The sequence below is a fragment of the Mus caroli genome, unplaced genomic scaffold (assembly GCF_978045245.1).
Source record: "Mus caroli unplaced genomic scaffold, Mus_caroli_1 scaffold_2, whole genome shotgun sequence".
Lineage (NCBI taxonomy): Eukaryota > Metazoa > Chordata > Mammalia > Rodentia > Muridae > Mus > Mus caroli.
In genome coordinates, this window is record NW_028227257.1 from 150531319 (window position 1) to 150555294 (window position 23976).

Sequence of the window (23976 nt, forward strand, 5' to 3'; positions counted from 1 at the left end):
GTGTTCTCCTGCCACTCCAAGAGTGACGTTCAAGGACACCAGTCAGACTTGAACGCACGTGACCTCCTCGACAGCTAAGGTGGCTTTCGGAGGCGGAGAGCACGAGCAGGACAGCGCCTACCGTTGTGACCCCGTGACGGGAGCCCAGAGCCGGGCTGCTAACGGCTGAGCTAGAGGTCCGTCTCCGCAAGCCCCGCCCTCTGCGGCCACTCCCCGGCTTGGGCCCACCCCGGGATCGGGGAGAGCGGCGGGGGACTGCGAGCCACCAAAGCTCCGCCCCGTGAGTCCTGCCCCACCGGCAGCCCGCCGGGCCCGGTGGCCGCGGGGCCGCCTCTACTGGCTAGCGGCAGTGACTCGGCGACCTTGAACCTAGAACCGGAGCCGCGAACCCACTGACCCCAGCACCCCAGCAGTGGCGCAGACTTTACCCAGCGCGAGGGGCGGAGCGGACCGAGTGTCCGCAAACAGACTGGGACGATGTTAGCCTTTGCTGCCAGAACCGTGGTGAGTTCGCCCAGCAGGGCCATGGACGGGACAAGACGGGCGGGCCTCCAGCAACGGTCAAGAAAACCTCAGACCGGCTGGTAGGGTGCGATCTGCAAGGTGGATAAAGGAGACCAGGTAAGGGGTGGGTTCGATCCAGAAGAAGACTGAGAAACCTAGGTTCAAGTCTTTTGTACCTTTCCACTCCACTCCTCCCTCATGCTCCCAGTTATTCGGACTCAGACACCTGTCGGGGCTACTGGTTAGAGAGCTCAGCCCAAGGCTATGCTTCTGCCCGACTAGAGCCACTTCTCCAAGCCTACCCAATCTCCTTGAGTTGATCAGATGTTCACCCTCCCCATTGCATATTGCTAAGAGAACCTCAGGTGGAGACTAATACTGAAAATCCCCCAAACAGGCAGGAGGAGGCAGGAGGTGGCAGGCTGCCCCTCACCATCCTTATCTACAGCAGCTATCCTAATGGTGAGCTCCTGTCCTCTCTGATTCAGGCTGTCTATCCAGCTGTGAACTGGACTACCCTGTCAGACACTGGGTTGGCAGCTAAGACTGAGATTCTACTAAGAGTCCTGGCAGCACCTGAGACCCTCCTCACAAGCCATCCCACATCCAACAGACTGCCTTCCGTCATCCTCTGGGACCACCTTACTGCATAAGCACTTTAATGCTAGGGAGACTGAAACAAGGAGGCAGTCAGATCCCATGGTTGTGCTAATAAACTGAGCCCAGATGGGGTCTTTTGGCTTATTACTCACAGCAGAAGCACGAAAGCACTGCTGCCCTGCGTATCTTCCCCACTATTGATCCCAACCTGGATGATCCAGAACTCATTTAGAAAAAACAAACAAACCAGGTTTGGGTAGAGGGGTGGCCACCAAAGGCCCAGAGGTCTGGAAGGGAAACAGCTGGGCAGGTGTGTGGCAATCGTTGGTTGTCCACTAGTGGCCCTTCCCTGGCATCTCCTGTCTTGCACCATTCCCAAGCAGGGCTGATTTCAGGGCCACAGGTTAGCGGCCAGCCTGTTTCCACCCTCCAGCCAAGTTTTCCCACATCAAAAAGATCTATGAAGATTTTGACAGGTGGATTTTTTTAATACCTCTCTTGGCTTGCCTCTCTGGAACTGGGCCCATCCAAAGAAGACAGGAGAGAGCTCCCAGTCTCCTCTTACCTCAGTACCTACTTCCAGCCCACTTACCTGCCTTACTCCTCCTCTTCTGGAGGCTAGGGAGAGGCAGAGCGGCATCTGCAGCCCAACAGCTACCACTGCTCCAGCCTTAGATGCTACCATGCCAGTGGCTACTGCCTCACGACCCTTCACGCCTGAATTGTGAATCTTGTCTTCTCTTTCCAGTCCAGGCAGGTGGCTGCTCTTGCTAGTTTCTGCTCGTCCAATTGGTAGCACAGTTAGGCTTAGAGGTCCAGCCCAGGCAGACAGACAGGGCTCACATCCTCAGTCCTGCCATGGAGGACGAGCAGCAGAGAGAGAAGGTATGGAATGGCGCTACTGCCGCTTGCCTGCCACTGTGCCAGCAGCCTGGGCCCTTCCTGTCTTGCTTTCTGCCACCTCCAGAGTCTTCGGGACTCCCTCTCCTGCCTCTCTCTGCCACCTCTCATCCTCCATGCCAGGCCACTCAGCTCTCTTGCTGCAGCACTGCCCACACCCCTCACCATCGCCCCACAGTGGAGAGAAAGCACAGAGGCTGAAGCCTCCCCCAGAGGTGCTGTCACCAGCTTACCCATTTCCAGTTCTCTCTGATTTCTTAAGCAGGAAGCGGGGTGTGGGGGGGTTGTGGGTGTGTGTATGTGTGTGAGACATGGGGGGCTTTGCTTAGAGAGTCAGCTGCCACCTCTCTCATGCATCCTGACAGGTGGGAGGTCCCCTTACCTCTGCCACCCCAATAATATGACTCATCCACACCCCCACCCTTTCCTAGCCTTCCTGCACCTATAGGCCCCTGAGAGACGGTACTCTTGTACCTTGGGGGCTGGGCATCTAGGGTAGGCCCCACCCATGAAGCTGTCTTTGCCTCCAGGGGATGGCATATAAGGCCTAGGACTGTAGTTTGGAAAGAGCTGTGCTTCAGTCTGAGAGAATGAGTAGGCTGTTCTGCATCCCACAGGTAAAACCCCTGGGCCTCCTCAAGCCCTCCTCCTTGATGAAGGTTTCTGGTCGCTTCAAGGCCCACCAAGATGCACTGCCAAGACTGCCTGTGCCCCCACTTCAGCAATCCCTGGACCATTACCTCAAGGCACTGCAGCCCATCGTGAGTGAGGAAGAATGGGCTCACACCAAGCAACTGGTGGATGAGTTTCAGACCTCAGGGGGCGTAGGGGAACGCCTACAGAAGGGACTGGAGCGCAGGGCCAAGAAAATGGAGAACTGGGTAAGTGAGGTGGCAGCATCCTGGCAGTTGCCTGGGGGCCATGGGTCCCCCAGAACACCCCCAGAGCTGGTACCTAGTTAGGGGCATGGGGAGAAGGCTGGGAAGCAGGGTGGTGCATCAGCAGGTGAGGTCATGTTCAGCAGAGGAATTACATGAACATTTTTGAAAAGGTGCTGCTGGCTGGGACTGGGACTCTGAGGTAGAACTTTTGCCTAGCATGTATGAGACTCTGGGTTCCACTCTCAGGGCTGAGGGGAAAGGAGACAGAGCTATGAATGGCAGTGTCTGTCAGAGAAAGGGCAGAGGAAAAGGAAGCCGCAATATGGCCTGCTTTGGGATAGAGCCTGGGCTGGAGTGTGTTGAGAGCAGGATGGGCGGTCAGGGAAGGAGTGCAACTTAAGCTTGGTGGGACGACAGCCTGCGGTTGCTGAACATGTTCCTGGCTCTGGGTCTAATCAGTTAAATTTGTTCAATTTATAAAACACATCTACACTGGCACATGGTACACATTTCTGCATTCACAGGATACATAAAGATTAAGGGGGGAAGAGAGCCCAAGCTGCTGGGCAGGAGCCAGGGGCAGTGATGAGGCTGAGGCCTTCACCTGGAGGGGAGTGTTGGTGCCTAGGCCTGGCACAAGGAGACAGGGAGTCATGAGGTCCAATGCTGTTTGGAAGACAGCCAATGGCACTTGCTAATACAGTGGGACTGAGGGGTGGGAAGCGCCCTTTTGAAAGCAACTGGGAAGAAGGTTACCAAGATGAAGCTCAAGAAAGCTGGCTATAGGGGACAGCTGGGTGAAAAAGTCACCCTCAGGCCCCACAGATATCAAGAGCCACAGAGTCAAGTCCCTTGGGAGTTCAGTATTTCAGTCTCGTCTAAATACCTGTTCCCATGGACCCTAAGGCAACTCTAGATGAAGTTTTAACCATATAATTGATGGGTAAATGCATATGCTTATATGAGCTGGTGGGATCAGTAGACACAGACTCTGCGGGGACAGAGCTGTGGGTCTGGGCCAACTGCAGTGGGAAACGGAAAGTGCCCGGGGTTGATGGACCTCAGTGGAGTCTGGAGTCACAGGTGGGAAATAGGAACTAGGCGGGAGTTATTAGGGACAAGCATTTGCCAAGCCTTAGCAGGTCAGGGCCTTTGACTATGGAAATCAGAATGCTGGCCTTAAAAGGATTTTAGAAGCCAGGTGTGGTGGCGCACGCCTTTAGTCCCAGCACTCAGGAGGCAGAGGCAGGTAGATTTCTGAGTTCGAGGCCAGCCTGGTCTACAAAGTGAGTTCTAGGACAATAGGACAGCCAGGGCTATACAGAGAAACTCTGTCTTGAAAAACCAAAAACAGAAAAAAAAAAAAGACCCTAGAGATTCTAGGATCCAGTAGCTTTCTGACTTCATTGAGCCAAGGACTCTTTGAAGCCAAAGGCCCTGACTAGAGTTGGGTCATCGCAGGGCCCTGAAGCATTGCTGCCTCTGGCAGGAGGCACCTTCTCCCCTTGTCTAAACTGTAGCCTGCAATCCCTGTAGGTGTGAAGGTGCCTGCATGAGAGGGCACACCCTTGTCTGTCCGCTTCCTACCACTGAAGAAGCTAAGACCTAGAGAGGTGGACCAAAGTCTACATCCTCACAGTAGCTTTCAGGAAGACCCCGATATGTACAGAAGGCCTGCATGCCTCAGTGCCCAGTCCTTGGCTATGAGTCAGTAGGTGGCAGTCACATGTCTTCCCTGCCTATGGCAAGTCACCTTCCCTTGTCTCTTACCAAGGACCCTGGGTGAGTGGCTCGATGCCACAGGTTAGTCAATGTATGTGACGCAGATCCGTTCTGCTGCTGACTGGGACGGGCATGGAGCACACGGGGAGGTCTAGGAACCTTTAAGACATAGGGTATAGCATCGTGGTGCATGGCTAGCACATGGGAGACGACACAGGCTAGCCTACTCTGCAAAACTCTGGGCCAGCCAATAATACATAGTGAGACCAATAAATAAAAGTAAAGTAAAGTAAAATAAAATAAAATGCAAAGGGGGATATGTGGAAGTTATGGACAAACACTACTTATTGTAAGTTGTAATGAGCACAAAAAAGGCTGAAGTACTGTCCACACCATGCCCATGGCTGATCCATGGGGCAGAAAAATGACCCACCGCATGTTCTTACTCTTAAATAACTTACCCTCTCAGTGAGGTTGCCCCTTAGGATTGCCCTGATTTTGAGATGAAAGCCAGTGTCCACCTCCTAGTCTAAGGTGAGTGAGGAGCACCAGTCCAAGTGTGTAGTCCTGCTGCAGGCTGCTGCTCCTTGGACAATTCCCAGCTGTAGATGGTTGGAAGCCCACTTGCTGGGGCTTTTTTCTTCCATGTCATTCCTTGTGCTTTATTCTACATATCTAGGCATGTGTTTTATTTACTAGTGTATTATAATCATTGACAGGGAATTTGTAAGATAAAGTAAACGCTCAGCGACGGAATGTGAGCTGATTAGCGAGTGTGTGGAGTCGTGGATTCAAGCCTCAGCAGCACACATACACACAGAACCAAACAAGAGGAAAGCTGCTCACTGGTTTATTCCCTGGCCAAGTTTGCTTAGAGTTGTTTTCCCAGGTTTTTCTCTAGGCAGTACCAATCGCACAGGCTCAGGGGAAGATGATGTTGAAGAAGGGAGGGAAGGGGCTGTGAACCTCAGCACTCGCTGGGAGATGGTCCGCAGTGTCTGGGGTCCTGATCAGCTCTACTCTGTCCTTGTGCAGCTGTCCGAGTGGTGGCTCAAGACAGCCTATCTCCAGTTCCGCCAGCCTGTGGTCATCTACTCCAGTCCAGGAGTGATACTGCCCAAGCAGGACTTTGTGGATCTACAGGGTCAGCTTCGGTGAGTGTCTGAGACTGGTGCAAGGCTGGGCAGTGCCTGTGGACAGGGCTCTGTGTGTTTCCAGAACCCTCAAATCTGCACCCTAGGAAACTGGAAAGGCCTTGGCCCTGTGCTTTCATCTCACCAACAGCCTCATCTTACAGATGGGGAAACTGAGGCTCAGAGCAGTGAGGAGACCATCTCCCATGGACACAAGTCAAGAGGACAGGCTTCTCGTGCCAGGGCTTTGCAATCGTTCACCCTCCAACCGTGCCCTGAGTCCCTCCCACTCTGCTCAGCTGGCCACACAGTGACCTTTATACACAGTCCCCTTTTCCATATTCAGCCATGTCACCTGCCCTGGCCCCTGTTCCAGTCCTACCAGAGATAAAAATACTAGCAGCAGGGATCTCTTGCCCAGGAGCCTGCCACTCATTACTGGCACCAGCTTCTCTTAAAGAGACCAGGGCAAGAACAGAGAGAAGCTAGGAGGGGAAAGGAAGAAAGACATGGGCTCAGTGGTCTGGTGATCCTGGGCTACACACATACATGCACACACACACACACACACACACACACACACACACACACTCTAATAAAGGGACCAGGGCTTCTGGTTACAGATGGGACTCAGCCTGGGTTCTCCCACATACTAGATGAAGTATCTTTATTTTACATATCTTACTTCACCCATCCACACTGGGACGGGGGATGGCCTCAAACATTGGGGAATGGTTAGTGTGAGGCAGGAAGCCCTGAATAGCCCAAGGAGGAAGAAGTTGACCCTAGTGTCAGGGGGACACGAAGACTCAGAAAGAGAAAGGGGCCGCTGGGATCCTTGGGCCCTGGAGGGTACCCTTGAATCTCCAATCAGGAATACTTCAGGCCAGCTGGCCCTTCGTGGGAGTCGGTCACCGCCTGCCTCCTATCCTGCCATAGTGTGCCACTGCTGAACCCAGGTCCTTTCTGGTCCTCTCCTGCCAGGAGCGCTCCCCACTGGAGATGGCTCTCACTGCTGCAGGTCTACTCTGAACTCCTTAGGCCCATGTCTCTTGAGGGGCAGTGCTGATTCCACAGGTCCTTCCCACACTTGGCAGGCATCCCTGGCCCAGGGTCCTCCAGTGGCTTTAGATCTCTGCTTCATCCTCCAGGTTTGCTGCCAAACTCATCGAGGGTGTATTGGATTTCAAGTCCATGATTGACAAGTGAGTAGCCCACCCTGACCTGAATACCACCCTTGCCCACACCTGCCTAATACTATAGGTGCTCTAGCCCTGAGCACCCAGTGTGTCAGTGCGGGCACTTAGCGGGCCCACGTCATTTTCTTTTTTTTTTTTTAAAGATTTATTTATTTATTATATGTAAGTACACTGTAGCTGTCTTCAGACACACCAGAAGAGGGTGCCAGATCTCGTTACGGATGGTTGTGAGCCACCATGTGGTTGCTGGGATTTGAACTCTGGACCTTCGGAAGAGCAGTCAGGTGCTCTTACCCACTGAGCCATCTCACCAGCCCCGGCCCACGTCATTTTCACTTCCTGTTGGCCCAGCTTTGGAAGGGGTTGAGGACAGTGATCAGTGAGAGTGGAGACATTTAAGTCCTCTGCTCCAGCTACCAGGACTTCTCCTAGTGACATTGACATCCCAGTCAAAATGGATCACAGTTACCTGTGACAAACTGAAGCCCAGATAAAGGAGAAGGAGGCAGTTTGCAGGTGACTCATAAACAGGACTCTAATCCCTGAAAAGTCCAGGGATTTTTAGATTTTCATCTTTACACCCTGATAACACCTGCTCTTGCTGGTGGCAATGGCGACACCAAGGAATAAGTCCCTCACCCAGATCAAAGTAGTATAGAAGGTGTCTGTCCACCCTGGCCTCTTCCCCATTCACCCTGCCCAGTGGCCCCTTCCTGTGTCCACCCACAGTGAGACGCTGCCAGTTGAGTTCCTGGGAGGACAGCCGCTGTGCATGAACCAGTATTATCAGATCCTGTCTTCTTGCCGTGTGCCCGGCCCCAAGCAGGACTCAGTGGTGAACTTCCTAAAGTCAAAGAAACCACCCACACACATAACCGTGGTGCATAACTACCAGGTGGGCACCAATGCCCAGTCTAAGGGGCTCCAGCCCCAGCCCCAGCCCCAGCCCAACTCCAGCTCCTCCCTGGCCCGTGCTGCACTAGTTGTGACCTCCATTGCCAAGGCCAGGAGAGGCTGGTGGTCCTTCTCTGCCTGAGGTCAGCCCTTCTCTCCCTGTCTGGGCGTCACAGTTCTTCGAGCTGGATGTGTACCACAGTGACGGAACACCGCTCACCTCAGATCAGATCTTTGTGCAGCTAGAGAAAATATGGAATTCCTCACTGCAATCCAACAAAGAGCCTGTTGGCATCCTAACCTCCAACCACCGAAACACCTGGGCCAAGGCCTACAACAACCTCATTAAAGGTACTTCCAGGGCAGGGGTGTCCTTACATGCCAGATAGGTCCCATCCCAAGCTGGGGTAGCCACCACTTTGTTGGACCCTCAATCTGGAGCAGGTATACTGGCCCATTTTATAGATGAGAAAACCAAGGCTCAGGTTGACAAAGCCAGTTCCTCCCTGTGAAGTAGCAAGTTGGATTTAGACAAGTGTTCTGGCTGAGGTTCCCTTCTCTGTACACTCTCTGCTCCCAGAACCACTCCCATCAAGCCCTATATTGGCCATGGGCATTATCAGAGTCTGATTGCTGGTTTTGAATTCTGGACTGCCACGTCAGCTCTCTATGTGACTCTTGGACTTCTGCTTTTCTATGTCTGTAGTGTGCCAAGTGTTGTGCCCTGCCCTTTGCAGTATGGGGCATGCCTGTAGGAATTTGTTGAAGGCACAGCACTAACTGTGCACTCACAATTCTGCACACGCCCTGAAGGCCCCAAAGATGGGAAGTCCCCATCTTCAGAGGGGCATGAGGCAAGAAGTGCCCAGGGCAGGAGACAATGAGTTCTGATTCTCTCTACACCTACCCAACTCCTACAGACAAAGTCAACCGAGAGTCGGTGAACTCCATACAGAAGAGCATCTTCACCGTGTGCCTGGACAAGCAAGTGCCCAGAGTCTCAGATGATGTCTACCGAAACCACGTAGCGGGCCAGATGTTACATGGCGGTGGTAGCAAGTTCAACAGTGGCAACCGCTGGTTTGACAAGACACTGCAGGCAAGTGAGGACCTGGCAGGGCCATGGCCTCAAAGCTTGGTTCACTGAAGCTTTGAACTTCCTGCCCCGCCTCCCTTAGGCCCAGCGTCCCCAGCCTCCTGTTTGTAAAGCAGGCAGGAAGTGAGGAGGCTGATGCTGCTATAATTACCAGGCAAGCAGCCTGTCATTACCAGGCCTGCATGCCACTGACCCCCCCAGCAGAGCCTTTAGCATGCAGACGCTCACTCTCTGGGGTCAGTCAGTGTGGTACACTCTGGGTATGACGTCTCCTCTCTGCTCACACACAGGAGCAGTAGAACTGCCAGGGTGTGCCTCTGACATCTGCTCTCAGATATGCGAGCATAGAACGCTTGGGTGGATCTGCATATGCACTGGAGATGGCTTCAAGGGCCCTTCCTGTGAGACCCACCCGGAAAGCACATGGGTCAAGGATCCTCTCCAGGAATCGGGCTGACAGGACGGGTCCTTTGTCACCAACAGTTCATTGTGGCAGAAGACGGCTCCTGTGGGATGGTGTATGAACATGCAGCTGCAGAAGGGCCCCCCATAGTTGCTCTTGTGGACCATGTCATGGAGTATACGTGAGTATGGTTCCAGCCTCACTCCCGAGTTCCTGGTGACATACAGGTGACAGACTTAGAGAAATGTTACTCTCTACTCACAGAGTCAATGTGTCTCTATCTCCTACCCCTAGCTTCAGGGACTCCTCCTCCCCACCTCAGTCTCAGGGGCACCCCTGGGCTTCAGTGACACCAGCATGAGCCTTAGGCCTTCCTGTCTCGTGCAGAAAAAAGCCTGAGCTTGTGCGGTCTCCTATGGTGCCCTTGCCAATGCCCAAGAAGCTGCGGTTCAACATCACACCTGAGATCAAGAAAGACATAGAGAAGGCCAAACAGAACATCAGCATGTAAGTGCAGGGCTGGGCCTGTTAGGGGAGGACCAGCCACAGGGCTTCCAGGTCCTACTTCTCACCCATGCCTCCCTCTCGCATCGCCACCCCAGCATGATCCAGGACCTGGACATCATGATGCTGACGTTCCATCACTTTGGAAAGGACTTCCCCAAGTCCGAGAAGCTAAGCCCTGATGCCTTCATCCAGGTAGCCCTACAGCTGGCATACTACAGGTGCGCCTTGCCCGACCACCTGCCCTACCGAGGAGGGGAGGCGGGGTACAGGCAGCCCTGTGGAGACGTACTGAGACCCACCTCCCACGCAGGATCTATGGGCAGGCGTGTGCCACATATGAAAGTGCCTCTCTGCGCATGTTTCACCTGGGCCGCACTGACACCATCCGCTCAGCCTCCATAGACTCGCTGGCCTTTGTCAAAGGCATGGGTGACTCCACAGTGCCGGTGAGAGGGCTAGAGCAAGGGTGTGTAGACTGAGCTAGGGCCTCTCCTTCCTTTCCTGTTGACTCTTTGCAAATGGATTGTACCTCTATGGTATTTCAGCCCCACTGTGGGCAAAGGGAACTTAACAGAGGATGGAGCCATGAATTTAGTTCTAAGCTTTCTGGCAAAACCATGTATCCGTAAGAGACACGCCAGTCTCTGTCCACTCATGCAAGTGAGTGCCAGGCTCCAGAGAATGAGGGGATGGGAATGTAGTACTTGCTGTGGTGCTGGGTACAGAGCGAGCTGCTAAGGTGGAGAGGGAAAGGAAGGACAAGGCTTCAGCTTCCTTTCCCCCCTCCCCCCCTAGGAGCAGCAGAAGGTGGAGCTGCTCCGGAAGGCTGTGCAGGCCCACCGAGCCTACACTGACCGCGTGAGTGAGCCCTGCTCTTGTCCTTAGCCTGCCTGTCTGTCCTGTCCATCCTTCTGTCCATTCCTGCTAAGAACTGCCTCTTCCCAGAGTTCTGGAGCACCTGGAAATCTGTTTTAAATTAATAATGTCATTTGAGCTGGGCAGTGGTGATGCATGCCTTTAATCCCAGCACTTGGGAGGCAGGGGCAGGCGAATTTCTGAGTTTGAGGCCAGCCTGGCCTACAGAGTGAGTTCCAGGACAGCCAGGACTACACAGAGAAAACCTGTCTCAGAAACAAATAAACCAGAAAAAAAACAAAAAACAAAAAAGCCAAATAATGCCATTTGAAAGTGGGTACAACTAGGGTCATCCTAGTAACCCCCCTGGCCCCAGTTCCATGATTACAGTGAGCACAGGCCGTTGGGTCTGTGTTTCCCACTCTCTCTCAGCACCTCTCCTGTAGCAGTTGGGGCTACAGCCAGGAAGGTTATGGTGTGGCCATCACTGCATGCCCATGCTACAAGCCATGCACACACTGCCTGTCGTGCAGTGCACACTGGTCCCCATCCATGTCACACAGCTATGCAGACACTGCCCTGTTAAACACATGGACAGACACCACCTATCACATAGCCTGTATAAGCCCTGCCCTGTTCCATGGCATACACAAGCCCTGATCATGTTGCATGCATCTGTAGCTCTCATGTTTATCCTGCACTACTCTCCTCCCTGGGCAGAAGAAGGCTAGCCTCCTTAACCCTGGGTTTCCCCATCTCGGAGGTGAGGACAATTCTACCTAGACACCTTGGTCTCATGGTTCTAAGAGACCAGAGTCTGGAAGGGACAGCACTGTCACAGGGTTCCGAGGAGGGCAGGGATGCCCTGTGACCTTGTGGCACCTGCCTCTGACAGATCTCCTACCCACAGGCCATCCGAGGGGAGGCCTTTGACCGGCACCTGCTGGGTCTGAAGCTGCAGGCCATCGAGGACCTGGTCAGCATGCCTGACATCTTCATGGACACCTCTTACGCCATTGCTATGCACTTCAACCTCTCTACCAGCCAGGTAGGCCACTGGCTCAGGTTCTCCAGGATGCTGGTGACAGAACCCATTGGCAGGGGCTGGAGAGGTGGCTAAGAGCACTTGCTGTCCTTCCAAAGGACCCAGGTTCAGTTCCCAGCACTCATATCAGGTTGTTTACAATCACCTGTAATCTTAAATCCTAGGGATCGGATGTCCTCTGCTGGCCTCTGGGCACACACACACATAAAATATAAATAATCTTTACAGTCCACTGGCAGCTGGACCTTATCGGTGATGTGGCCCACATATGTCACCAAGTGGGTTCCCAAGCAGGAGCTTGGGGTAGGAACACTGCTGTAACAAGGGTGGAAAGACTTAGGCCTCTTAAGAGAGAGAATGTTCCATTAACTCACTGGCCAGCTGAAACTGACTACCTGCTGAGTACCAGCTGGCAGGTGCTGGGTGCTGGGACACAGCTCCACACAAGCCACAGTCCCAGGAAGCTCCCAGGCTTGCTTGTGGAGCACAGGCAAGGAGGCAGGCATGGCCTCGGGGCAGTGCTGGGAGCCCCGAGGAGGGCAGTGGGAGGACTGCTCCCTCCAGGAATGTGAAGGCAGGCTCATCCTGGGAAGAAAAGGGAAGCGCACAGGAGAGGAGTAGACACAGAGAGGCCACTGCAGGCCTGGGTGTGAAAGCTTAGCTCCTGCTGTCCCTAGGTCCCTGCCAAGACAGACTGTGTCATGTTCTTTGGACCTGTGGTCCCAGATGGTTATGGCATCTGCTACAACCCCATGGAGGCCCATATCAACTTCTCCGTCTCAGCCTACAACAGCTGTGCTGAGACCAACGCAGCCCGCATGGCTCACTACTTGGAGAAAGCTCTGCTGGACATGCGCACCCTACTCCAGAACCACCCCAGGGCCAAGCTCTGAGCCCAGGCCCAGACCTGCCACTTCCACAGCCAAACCCACTTTGGGATGGACACCTGCCATGGCTCACTTCCTTGGCTCCCGTGCCCTCCAGTTTGAGCCAGAAAAGCATTCTCTAGCAAGGCCCCAACGTCCACGCCAAGTGCCTTCCAGGCCCTGTCCTTAGCACCTGCCGGAGTCCATGTGCAGGGCTGAGTCCAGAGGCTGAACAAGACTAAGGCCCAGGTTCCCAGTGTACCATCCACTCCATGAACCACGGAGAAGAAAACCAGTCCAGCCCATCCCTTCTCACAGCAGGGGCTGGGAAGAGTTCCTTTCCTCAGCCTGGCCAATCTCTTGTCATCTCCACAGCCAGGCCAAAATCTGTCTTCATTGGTAAATGCCCAAGGACCAGGAGTGGGAGGATTATCTATCGATGAGGGCTCTCGACCTCCCCATAGCTAAGGGTTAAGTCTTTGTAGCCAAAGGGACAGCTGAGGCCCAGCCTCCACCAGCCCACCTCAAGGTGCCATCTCCCTGCTGCCACACTCTGGTGACTCTTGAGCCCCAGACTTCTTGCTTCCATTCATTGTGATTCTTGCTGCAGTCATGGTGGCATAATGTGATTATGCCAGGTGATCAATAAAGGGAAGAAGTGCTGGTGACGTTGATTCAGCTGAGGGGCGAGCAGGGCAGATGGCTGGCCCTGCCATTTGCTACCTGTCTCTGGTTCAGGGAGCTTGTATCCAAGCAGGCAGTGTGGGCCAGCAAGCTCCCAGAGACAACATCCTCAGGCTGAGCTGTGACAACTGAGGTGCTGAGGCAAGGATGTCACCAAACCCTAATGAGCCACCTTCCTGTCCCATGGTTAGTGCAATGCTATGGATCTGGGGTGGCACACCCCAGGTGCAGCTGGCCTCCACTGAACTCAACAGGAGGGGCAATGGAGCAGGGACACACTAGTGGCCCAGTCAATACAAACATGCTGACTGGAAGGGGGCTGGAGGAGCTATCACTATCAGAGTTCCCAACCTTGACACCTGCTAGAGGGTACATGTCCTGCGGAAGCCCCTGGGTACACATGTGCTTGGAATGTGGGGCCGGGAGGCTGGCACCCCTGTGAAGCGCTCCATGACCTGACTGGCCTGTGGTCACCTAAGGCAGGGCCTGCAACATAGGATGAAAGCACCTCAGAGAAGCTAACGTCACTGCTACTAAATGGCAGGCTCCCAAGAGTACATTAGTCATCTGTAAGGCAGGGAAGGGCTCAAGACTCTGAGGCTCAGCTCACCCAGGCTCACACATCCCTCAGCTATCCCAGGGCAGCAAGTATACAGAAAGGAACTGCCTAGCCCGGGTGCTAGCAGGGGCTAGCCAGATTTCCCCAGGATGTATCCTAGTTCTGACTAGGCCACAGAGAAGAGCTGAGCTCCACTGTAACTAAAAACTGTCAGTAATGTGAAGTCTAGAATACATTCTTTCTCCTGGGGGTCACTACTAGTTAGAAGTCATAATCCAGCTGCTTCAGCAGGCTTCCCACTGTAAGCGTGCATCTCCCACATACCCCCACCCAGAGGGTGTAGCACATAACCTGCCAGGAAGGGAAAGCCAGCCTGTGCGCACTCAGTGCTGCACGGCCTCTGGTCATCAGCTTGGTGGCAGGCAGTTCTTCTAAGGCAGAGGTCTCCTCAGTGAGGCAGACAATGCATGTGGAGTTGGATATGGAAGCCTCGTGAAGGGCAGACCTCCCCAGTCCTCAGGACTATTCTGTGGAGAAAAACCTGGCCAGAGGCAGGCTGGCAGGGAGGGAGGGCTTTTGACAGTAGCACAGACCAGACATAGTGGCATAGCTATGTACCAGAGGCTGGCAGGCCGTGGCAGATGTTGGGGCCATTCAAATCCTCACTTTGGGGGGCTAAAGGGGATAAAATATCCTGGAAATGCTTGTGACTTCATGGTCTTACCACATCCTTGTCCCTGAGGGCCATGTGTGCCCCAGCTGTCCCAGCCTCCTTTCAGAAGCTCAAGTAATGTATGCTCAGCCTCCAGAGTTTCAGATTTTATTTTAAAACAATAGTAAACAATTTCATTTGATTTCTTAAACCACCTCACACTTGGCTTGTCTCAGGCAAAAAGTAAAAAATAAAAATCCTACAGGGGAGGGGGGTTGGATGTGACTGACCTACCTCCCTAGAAACCAGCCCTGGCCCTGGCATCTGAGGGGCTTGGACACGGCCTTTAACAAACACAAAGGAAAGCACCAAAAACTTGTGCTTCAGCAGCAGGTTAGGGACCTCCAGGGAGAAATGGGGGAGGGCTCAACAGCTCCCCCAGGGGCTGCTTCAGTTCTGGAAGCATCTCCACAGCTGTGGCAGGGCAACTTGGAGAGAGTCCCTTAAAAGGGACTCCTGGAAGCTGGGAAGCTGAGATCAGAGAGCCCACACCCAGGCAGACCCCAGGACCAACCTGCACTGGTTTCCAGCCTCCAGGGCAGGCCAGGAAGGACAGGGACAAATCCAGAGCACATGGGCAGGCGATGGGGGAGGGTGTCTGCACTGCCACACAGCCAGCATCCCAGCTCCTGCTAACTCTTTTGTTCAAGTGGGGATGAAGACAGACTGCTACCCGATGGCCAGACAAAAGGAGCTGTAAACGCTTGGGTGTGCTCACCCGTATGTGCAGGCTCTTTTGTCAGGAAGGGATAGAGGACCGGAGAAAGCCCTTGTGATGTCGGGTTGGTAGAGGGAAGAACACAAGCCAGCAGCCCAGCCGACAGACGGATAAACAGGTGCTGACTCTGGGCCCTGCCCCAGACGAGGAAACACTGACAAGGGTTCTGGAATGGCGATGGTGGCAGGGACAGCAGGGGAGGCCTCGCTCCTGGGCCCTAGGCCCTGCTCAGGCCCAGCAGGAGGCAGGCTGTCCTGCCTGAGGCTCAGAGCACAGGGTCTGGGAGCTAACCTGAGCCCTGTGTACACAGGGCAGCCGCTGCAGAGTGGCCTCTTCAGCATGAACTCGACAATCCCAAAAGAATAAATAGTGCGCATTCTGCTACCTGCACTTTCTGATCTCAGGACCAGAGGTACACACGCTCTACCCACACACTGAGGCCCGTGCCAAGAGCACTTTCCACCCAGTCAGGAGCTGGCAGCAGCAGAGACAGGGGCTCTGGCCATGTGACCCACACACAGCAGGCCCTCCCAGGATCCTGGCTGAGGACCTGACTCAGCACTTTGGTCCACCGTGTCCATTGAAATTAAAATAAGAAAAAAAAGGCTCCACTTGGTGACTCTGGTCTGTAGAGGTCTCTGCTTCACCCCTCCATCCATCATTCTGTCCATCCTGCAAGGCATGGTGCAGGCCAGATTCGGAGGCTAGACCCAGCCACGCCCACCAGTCACTGCAGTTTCGTTCCCAGTTTGCGCTGTCTGTTCCTGCAAAATGGGGCTGGCTTAGATCCGGGGATGTCTGGTGCTGAGTAGCCAGTCAGTCCCACAGCTCCCTGCTTAGTCTCAACACCAAACCACAGCCACCCGGGGCCAGAGCCGGGCCAATCAGAGCCGCTGCCATGGACTGGAACCTGAAGAGCATTTGTCTGGGCTGTATCACGATGGCCTAGGTTTCGAGCTCAGGAAGTGAGCCAGGGGATGGGCAAGACAAGAAAGGTCAGTGGTCCTTGGCTGGGCCTGACTAATTGTGGACAAGTCAGCCCAAGGTGGTTCTGCTACTACCTACACCAAAGCAGCTACAGGAAGGTGTATGCTCTTCCTATAAGAGGGCGCAAGCAGAGGAAGGTGCAGTGAGGGGTTCCCAGGCTGGAAGCAAAACCTCTGCTGTTCTCTGGAGAGCTAGCTGAGGCTCAGAACAGCGCTTGGGTGAGATACCTGGAGAACTAGAAAGCTAACATGGCCCACAGGGTCCTGGTGTGATGGGGCCCCAGCCCTCCAACTTGCTCCCCGGGCTCTCACACACTAATCTGTCTCAAAAGATCGTGCATGCTGTTCCTCGACTGAGATGCCTCTGTCATCCCTGTGGCTGTGGCCTGCGTCCTCCTGGGAGGTCGGTAGACTGTCCTGCTCTACTTTGAGCTCCTGTCACTCTCTAAACCTCTGAGCTTTGCTCACTAACATGGATCATGTTGCTGGCCCGTCCTTCTCATGGTCCCTGCTGCTGTGAACACCAGGAAGGTGAGAGCATGGCTGTCTGTCTCTGCGCTCAGCCTCTACACACAGCCTGACCCGGAACAGGTGCCAGGGGGAGAATGAAGGCTGTGGCAGCTGGCTGAACAGGGCGAGACAGCGCTGGTCACCCTGGGAGCCAGGTGGAGGGCTGATGGGGCCTTTCTGCCACTAATGGGATTGCTTTGCCCTAACCCTCAAATCCCCTTTCCTCAGGGAGCCAGACTTTACCCTTAAGCTCATTAGGATAATGTGGACCTTGGCGTACTAACTAACACATTGCTTAGCTGCTGGACACCTACCCTGCTCTACCCTTCCCGATGTCTCCCATTACCCTCCCAGGCTTCCTCGAGTGCCTGACCTTCCTCAGCTCCCCTCAGACCTAGGGAGAAGCTGGTGTCCCCAGCCCTGAGGTACTCCATGCCAGACTGGGAGAAGTTAAGTAGAAGAGTGTAAATCAGGAGACGCCAAAGTCCAGCTTTGCCCCAGCTTGTACTCCGCTTCAAGCTGGCCCCCAGCTCAGTGGGCTTCAGCTTACCCACCTAACAGAAAGCTGACTAGAGCTGAGGATGGCCACACTCATGGCCCTGAAGACCCCTGAGGCCCAGGGCTTTAGAGGTAAAAGTGTACATACTGGGCCAGCAGCTTCCCACCTGCTCCCTCCCCCACTAACAGACGGAGCTCAAGCAGCCTTCTCTCTGAGCCTCAGCTTACCCACCTGAAAAAATGGGAGTACAACATACGTCAGTGTGAGAAACAGAAGCAAGTCTAGCTTCTGAGGAGCCTTCCAACGGGGTGGGGAGTAGGCAGTGATGACTGCTGTCCCCGTAACTCACCTGGCTTCTGCCCTGGTTACTGTGTACTCAAACCAGAGCACATTGGGAATGAGGCTCGTGTCCCGGATGAGGAAAAACTCGGAGATGGGCCTGTAGAGACAGATACCCAAGAACCAGGGCCACAGTGAAGGTGTGAGCAGACCACCAAGCTAGACGTCCCAACAGTTCCTGGAGCCCCACAGCCTCCTCCACAGCTCCACAGACTCTGGCTGCCCTCTAAGTCTCTAAGTGCCGGGGCAAGGACAGAACATGGCACTGTGGCTGCTAAACCTGGGAGACCCATAAGCCCCTGAGGGAGGTGGTAGCCAGGGCAGTGGGTTCTAAGCCTTGTGCCATCCACGACACAAAGCTCTCCAGATATAAGTGCAGGAAGGGCAGGGATGCGGAGCTGGGACGGGGAAGTGGTTACCAGGCTGCTATCCTGGGAAACAACGGAGTGAGGATTTCCTGCGTGATGATGAACCAGGCGACGGCCATGAGGCTTCCAGCCACGCCCCCATAAAACACCTGGCTCCAGGTGTGGTACAGCAGGTAGACCCTGGGCCAAGGCCAGAGAGGAAATACATGAGAGCCAACCAGGTGAGGCCTACACAATACCCCATGCCTGACTTTCCTAACAGGTTCCTCAGGACCCTGGGTATAGGTGTGAAGATACACATAGATAGAATGGGCATGTCCAAAGGGCAGCAGGCATGCAGAAACAAGCCCACCTCCACATCTGCTCCTTTCTGTCCAGCTCTTAAACCAGAGCTTGTCTGCATAGCCCCCACTCCCCACTCCACTCCCCACCCCAGAAAGCTGGGGACAAATGCCTAATGCAAGAAGCTACTGTTAAAATCACTGCTTATCTGCTACATTGGGAAGGGCAGTTGGAGCCCTGTCTGTTAAAATTAGAGACTGGATTCTTTTTCCAGTCATAACTTATAGTGTCCGGGCCCAGGTCCACAGAGGCTGTTCAAAAGAGACCATGACCTAACAGGACCCAGGTAGGCAGGCTGCAGGGTGGGGCTCTTCCTCCCTCCATACCTGCTATAGGAGACGAGAAAGGCTGCGGTGAGGAGCCCTAGAGACAGCACGTGCCTCCACAGCAAGTCCAAGAACCTGGCGTTATTTGTTTGGTGCATTCTGGGAAAAGAGGCCCATCAGACAGCCTCCGCCCACAACCTGTAACCAGGCCTCCCAACAGCCCCTGGTCCCATTCAAAAGCCTTAGTGCAGCAGTCCCCAGCAGAGCACAGGCACACGGCAGGGGTACGGGTGGGCTCTCACCTTAAATACAGGAAGAGGAAGGAGTAGACGGAGAAGAACCACATGAACTGGGAATGGCTGGAGGGCATCCCGTACTTAGTGCCCACTGCTGTATGTAGGCCTGGGGGAGAAAACGAACAGGGCATCATGGCAGATACAGGCTTCCTCAGTGTCCACCATGATGATCTGGATCCCCAAAGTCCCAGCCCTACCTCCACAGGGCCGAGGCTCCTGGATGACGTGTTTCATCAGCCAGTTGACGCCCTCATTCAGTGCCAGTCCCCCAAAGAATGAAATCTGCTGGCAAAGACAGGCACTCAGCTGGGCCTCTGCATACCTGCTGGCTGCCACCCAGTCCCTGCCACCCAGTGCCCGGAACTGTGGTCTCTCAATGCACAGGGCAGACCAGTGAGTGAAGGACCTGGGCCCAGCCAGGAGATCCCTACAGGCTTTGCAGGCAAAGGCACCATAGGCCAAAAGAGGGTTCTGGCCAACAGCTGGGGCCAAAGCTCACCGTGTGTAGCTCCCGCTTGAATATGATGAGAGTCACAAAACCAACAGTGACAAAAATAGGGCTGAGGCTCAGGTAGGCCAGGAGGTGGCCAGACAGATCACCTGTGGGGACAGAGGAACAGCATGAGACAGGGCATGGGGTCAGAAAAGGGCTCTCAGCCCCTAGAAAGTCAACAGGGCTTAAACAAAAGGGGAAGTCCTAGAGCCCAGGGCCACAGTCATGGACATTCCAATGCCCCACAGCTGTAAGGGATCCACACACCTTGAATTTCAAGAAGGTGTCTGTTTGTCCCCATTTTACAGAAGGAAGTGAGTCTCAGCATGTCTACATGACTTGTTCAACTTACACAATCAAAGAGACATGGGACCTGGCTGAAGGCATCACTCTGTCAGAGGGGAAGCCTGAACCCCAAGGTCTGGTCTAGCGTGGGGCTGGAGCCTCTGGTGAAGCCTGTGCTCTTCCAGACACCGGAGATAGAGGGACACTGGAGACTCCAGCAGAGCCACCCACAACAGTCAGCAGTTTCTCAAAGCTTCTCCACAGGCAAGGCACTGTGTTTCCTCTCCTGCCAAAGCCTGGACGGAGCCAGTGAGGACCACTGGCCTCTCGGAGAGCCAGAGGCTAAGATCAGAGGTATGTCTTTGGACAGGCAAGGCTGCGTCCAAAGGCCACTCTCACCACTGAAACAAGGTGACTGACTAAAAAGCTGCTCTAAGGCCAGGTGCCATCATTCACTTCCCATAGCAGCTTGAGTTGCTTGCAGGAACTAAGGCAAGTCTACCTCCCTAAACCTCCCCAACCTTTCCTTTGGGATGTATCTTCTCCAGAACTGTGTAGGAGTGATGTCAAATGCCTGGCAAAGGTCTCTGGCACACAGGCCACTCGTACAGTGGTGATCAGAGGCTGGGTGAACCCAGTATGGGAAATGGCCCACACCAGCAGTCTGGCTTTACACAAGCAGGCATGCACCCAACTGAGGGCAGAGAGCAGATTCCAAGCCTTAAGGGACAGATTCATATATACTTTATCTAGCCTTATCAGGAAAGACTGACTTAAGAGTTGGCCAGAAACCTAGGTTCAAATGTTGATACTCACACACACACATACACACACACACACACACACACACATCCTTCTAAGTAACTTTGCATGAGTGCCCTTCTCTAAATCCATGTCTTCCCATCCCTGAGATCCTGACTCTGTCACAGTTCAACTGATAACTGCTGGGCTATGGGGACAGGGAACAACAGCTAGGGTCCCTAAACCTCTGACCAATTCCTCAGGTTGTCTTACAGCAGATAAGACCCTCAGGCTTTCCTGAGGCCAGCTCTCTCTATGCCCCACACCTCCCCTGCCCTTGAGATACGCTTGCTTAGGCCCTGCTTACCAGAGCCTGTGCAGACCTGGCCCACTTCCCTCCCACCCTCTGCTCCAGTTGCAGGGACATTACTGCAGCTCCCTGAACACACCGTGCTGTCCTACTTCTCGACCCATACATACACACGTGGCTTCCCCCACCTAGGATGCTGCCTAGGTGAACTCAAAAAACAAAAGCTAAGAGGCAGCACAGCCACAATCACGGGGGTAAGAGCCTGCCATCCCAAAACTCTCGGCCTGACTGATAAGATGTGTGACTGGGACATGGTGACCCACTGGCTAGTGTAAGTAGCTGTGTGGGGCCTCTGTACTTTAGGGTAGTGACAAGGTCTCCATAACCTACTGTCTCGAGTGTAGCAATGCATGACACGCCACAGGACTCAGGCATGAAAGAAGCATGTTCAGTGTAGTGAGTGACATCAAGTGCAGGGGTACCTTGCCAGATATGCTCGGGCTCAACCAGGTCCCACATCACACACAGCCTTGTATGTGTTATGGTGTTCACAGCTGCAGGCTCTTCTCATCTGAAAGGCCATGAGCCCTCCAAGAAGCTACTCTGACGCCAGGGACGGAGAGTCGGGAAGCTGTGGAGACCCCAGTCAGGTCTCTCCCCTTCACCAGGCCTGCTTTCCCTCCTCTGGGGCAGAGACTTTCCATAGAACAAGAGTGCAGGGACTTCATCATTCCAAACCCTGAGCTGGCCCAGGGCCTAGCACCCGGGAGATGCTAAGGGAATGCAGAATGAATGGATGGATGGGTGGTTGGGTAATGAACAGGCACTTTGATAGGGCCCAACCCTGGACTGCCACACCTTAAGTATAACCCAGAACACCCAGAGCCAAAGTTCTCCTGGCCTGTGGCCCTGTGTTCTCAGCAGACCCAAGTTCTCAGGCCCTCTACCCAAGAGGACAGGCCCTTCCTGGACAACCAGAGGCCAGCAAGGGGGCCCCCCGGCTGCTCAGCAACAAACATTTATCCAGGGAGGGTGCTGGCAAGCTAGAGAGATACAGGTATTTACTGGGTGTCCACTGTGGGCCAGGCTCTGTGCCCAGCACCTCTTAGGCCTGTGGTCATTTGAGTCACACACCATTACAGAAAGGAGACACTGTACTTGGAGCCACTTAAGATGAAGTGACTGGAGGGGTGGTGCCTACCCTGGAGCCCGGAAACGTCTCACCCCAAGGCCTAAGCTCCACTCCACTCTATGGAGCCGAGCCGGAACTTCAGAACCGTGGCTAATGGACCTTCCCACCAGAGAGGCGGGCACTCCCAGAGGCGTGTCAGATGGAAGCTCTCACAAGTCAGGCTCCCAGGGGCTGCATGCCCCCTTGGCGGCTGGCCTCTGCCGCGCTGCTCAGGGCGTGGCGCCGCAAATTCTCCCAAACCTGGCCTGGGTTTGCACACTCCCTGCAACTGGGAGCTTTCTCCAGCGAGCAGCCCGCAGCGTAGTGAAGGAAACTGTCACTCCCTGCACGGCCGAGCAGGAGTGCGGCCTCTCAGGCTCGGGGGAGGGCGGGGCACAAGGGACAAAGTCCAGGCCCAGATCCTCGCCCGCCTTATCCAGACCCTCCCCCGGCCCAGGACAGCCCACCAGCACCCCGGGACCCCGGAGAGCGACTCGGCCGCGCAGCCGCAGAGCGCACGAGCAAGCCGCTCACAATTTCTCCCAGCTCATCGCCGCTTCACTGCGCCTGCGCGGCGCGCGCGCCGGCCGAGCCCCTCCAAGGCTCGCTGTTTGACAGTTCCCACCGCGGTTCCACGGCGCCCCGAAGGCGGTCCGCGCGGCCCGGAACGCTCGGGGCTGTGGCGGCAGCTCCGAGAGAACGTCCTCGGAGCCAGGGCAGGCTCTTACCTGCAGCGTATTCGACGTGGGTGAGGGTCACTGGCCGCCATGAAGCGGGGACCGAGCACTGTCCGTCCGCTGCCATCTTACCCGGAGACCGGGCTTGGCGGAGCAGCCAATGGGGAGCAAGGGGGGCGGTGGTCCTGACCTATCACGCCGGGGAGACGCCACGCACCCAATCCGAGGCTGATTGCAGGTAGTGGCGCAGCCATTCAGTGTGCAGGCCGTGAAGCTGGCCCGTGCGGCGAATCAGAGAGCGGGGACTCGCGCAGCTTTGCCAGTGCCCAATCCCGTGCGAGTTCAGGTAATTGTCTAGCCAATCAAGAGAATGGAGGACTCCAGTGCAGGACAGAGCGCAGAACAGCCAATCAAAAGGTAAGCTTAGCTCGGAGTGTGGGAAGAGCGAGCCAATCAGGCGCTATCTCGGGGGGCGTGTTGTACTTTGGTGGGAGCTTTGGTTCGGCTGGCACCTGCGCCCAGAGTTAAAGCTCATGAGAACCCAGAGCGCAGTGGAGGAGCAGCCTCAGCACCACCGGGTCTCAACCGACCCATTTGGAAAACAAAAATGTGTTGCTCGCTATGAAGGCCAGGCTTGCCCCAGCATCATTCTGCCTCGTCCTCCAGGTTCTGGCTTCCTATCCATAAATGTAAACTGAAGTCAAAGACCTAGTGCAGTATTTTATAGCCCTTTACTGACAGACAAGAGGTGCAGTTCCGCAAAGGACCTTTTCTGTTAAAAAATTATTGGTCCTCACTTCTGGGATGTAGCACATATTGTAGGTATCTTAGATGGGATGCTATACGTTTCAATTACGCCGTAGCGTAGTGAGGCCACTTGGGACCATTTTCAGTATAGTCCAGATGTTCCATCTACCCTTCTCTGTTTCCCCAAAACATTCTTGAAGAAACAGCCACACCTCCCACCCACGTCCCCTTTCTGAACCCACTCTCTCCAGACAGACCTACTTACAGTCTAGGCCAGATTCCAATTCCTCAAATTTCTCTGCAAGGAATGGGCACACACACTCCTGCCCCATTTGCCTGGCCCAGGCTGACTTATTTGTCAGTTCATAGCTTCAGGTTCTGAAGATTAAGAGAAGGGCCTCCACAGAAGCAGGGGAATTTCTGTGAGTTGGAAGCCAGTCTGGGCTACCTCGAAGGCGGTGGGGAGCTCCAGTGGTCTCCCACAATTGCACCTCCTTTGCCTACCTCATCTCTGGCTACACTTGACTGTAATTATTTCCTTGTCTGCCTCTGCCAGTATGCAACGGTTCTCTGACCTCTGACTAAGGCCCAGAGCATGTACAGTAAAAAAATAAAAATAAAAGCAGGTTCCGGGTCTGCCTGGGGCCTGGGGGTACCCAGTAGTTCTA

At 54.6% G+C, this 23976-nt stretch overlaps 2 protein-coding genes across 4 annotated transcripts; one reads left to right on the forward strand and one right to left on the reverse strand.

Annotated features, from left to right (window-relative positions):
- The first annotated feature begins 84 nt into the window (after positions 1-84).
- On the forward strand, positions 85-13273 carry Crat (carnitine O-acetyltransferase). 3 transcript variants are annotated; one of them, XM_021156665.3, is made up of 15 exons: positions 85-504; positions 1853-1989; positions 2622-2885; positions 5643-5761; positions 6892-6945; positions 7669-7834; positions 8010-8184; positions 8754-8932; positions 9413-9513; positions 9720-9839; positions 9935-10057; positions 10150-10285; positions 10635-10697; positions 11605-11742; positions 12417-13273. In XM_021156665.3, exons 2-15 carry the CDS (start codon positions 1963-1965, stop codon positions 12630-12632), a joined length of 1881 nt encoding a protein of 626 aa, XP_021012324.1. In that variant the 5' UTR covers positions 85-504; positions 1853-1962; the 3' UTR covers positions 12633-13273. The 3 variants fall into 3 exon arrangements, with proteins under 3 accessions (XP_021012324.1, XP_021012323.1, XP_021012325.1); XM_021156664.3 differs by lacking the exon at positions 1853-1989 and having other exon boundaries at positions 87-504; XM_021156666.3 differs by lacking the exon at positions 1853-1989 and having other exon boundaries at positions 441-621.
- Positions 13274-14654: 1381 nt separating this feature from the next.
- Positions 14655-22834, reverse strand: Dolpp1 (dolichyldiphosphatase 1). Its single transcript, XM_021156667.3, has 8 exons — positions 22613-22834; positions 19384-19484; positions 19082-19166; positions 18891-18990; positions 18649-18747; positions 18032-18160; positions 17623-17712; positions 14655-16042 (listed from the first exon to the last, which is right to left on the reverse strand). The coding sequence occupies exons 1-8, from the start codon at positions 22686-22688 to the stop codon at positions 16006-16008; spliced, it is 717 nt and encodes a 238-aa protein (XP_021012326.1). The 5' UTR covers positions 22689-22834; the 3' UTR covers positions 14655-16005.
- Positions 22835-23976: the final 1142 nt, after the last annotated feature.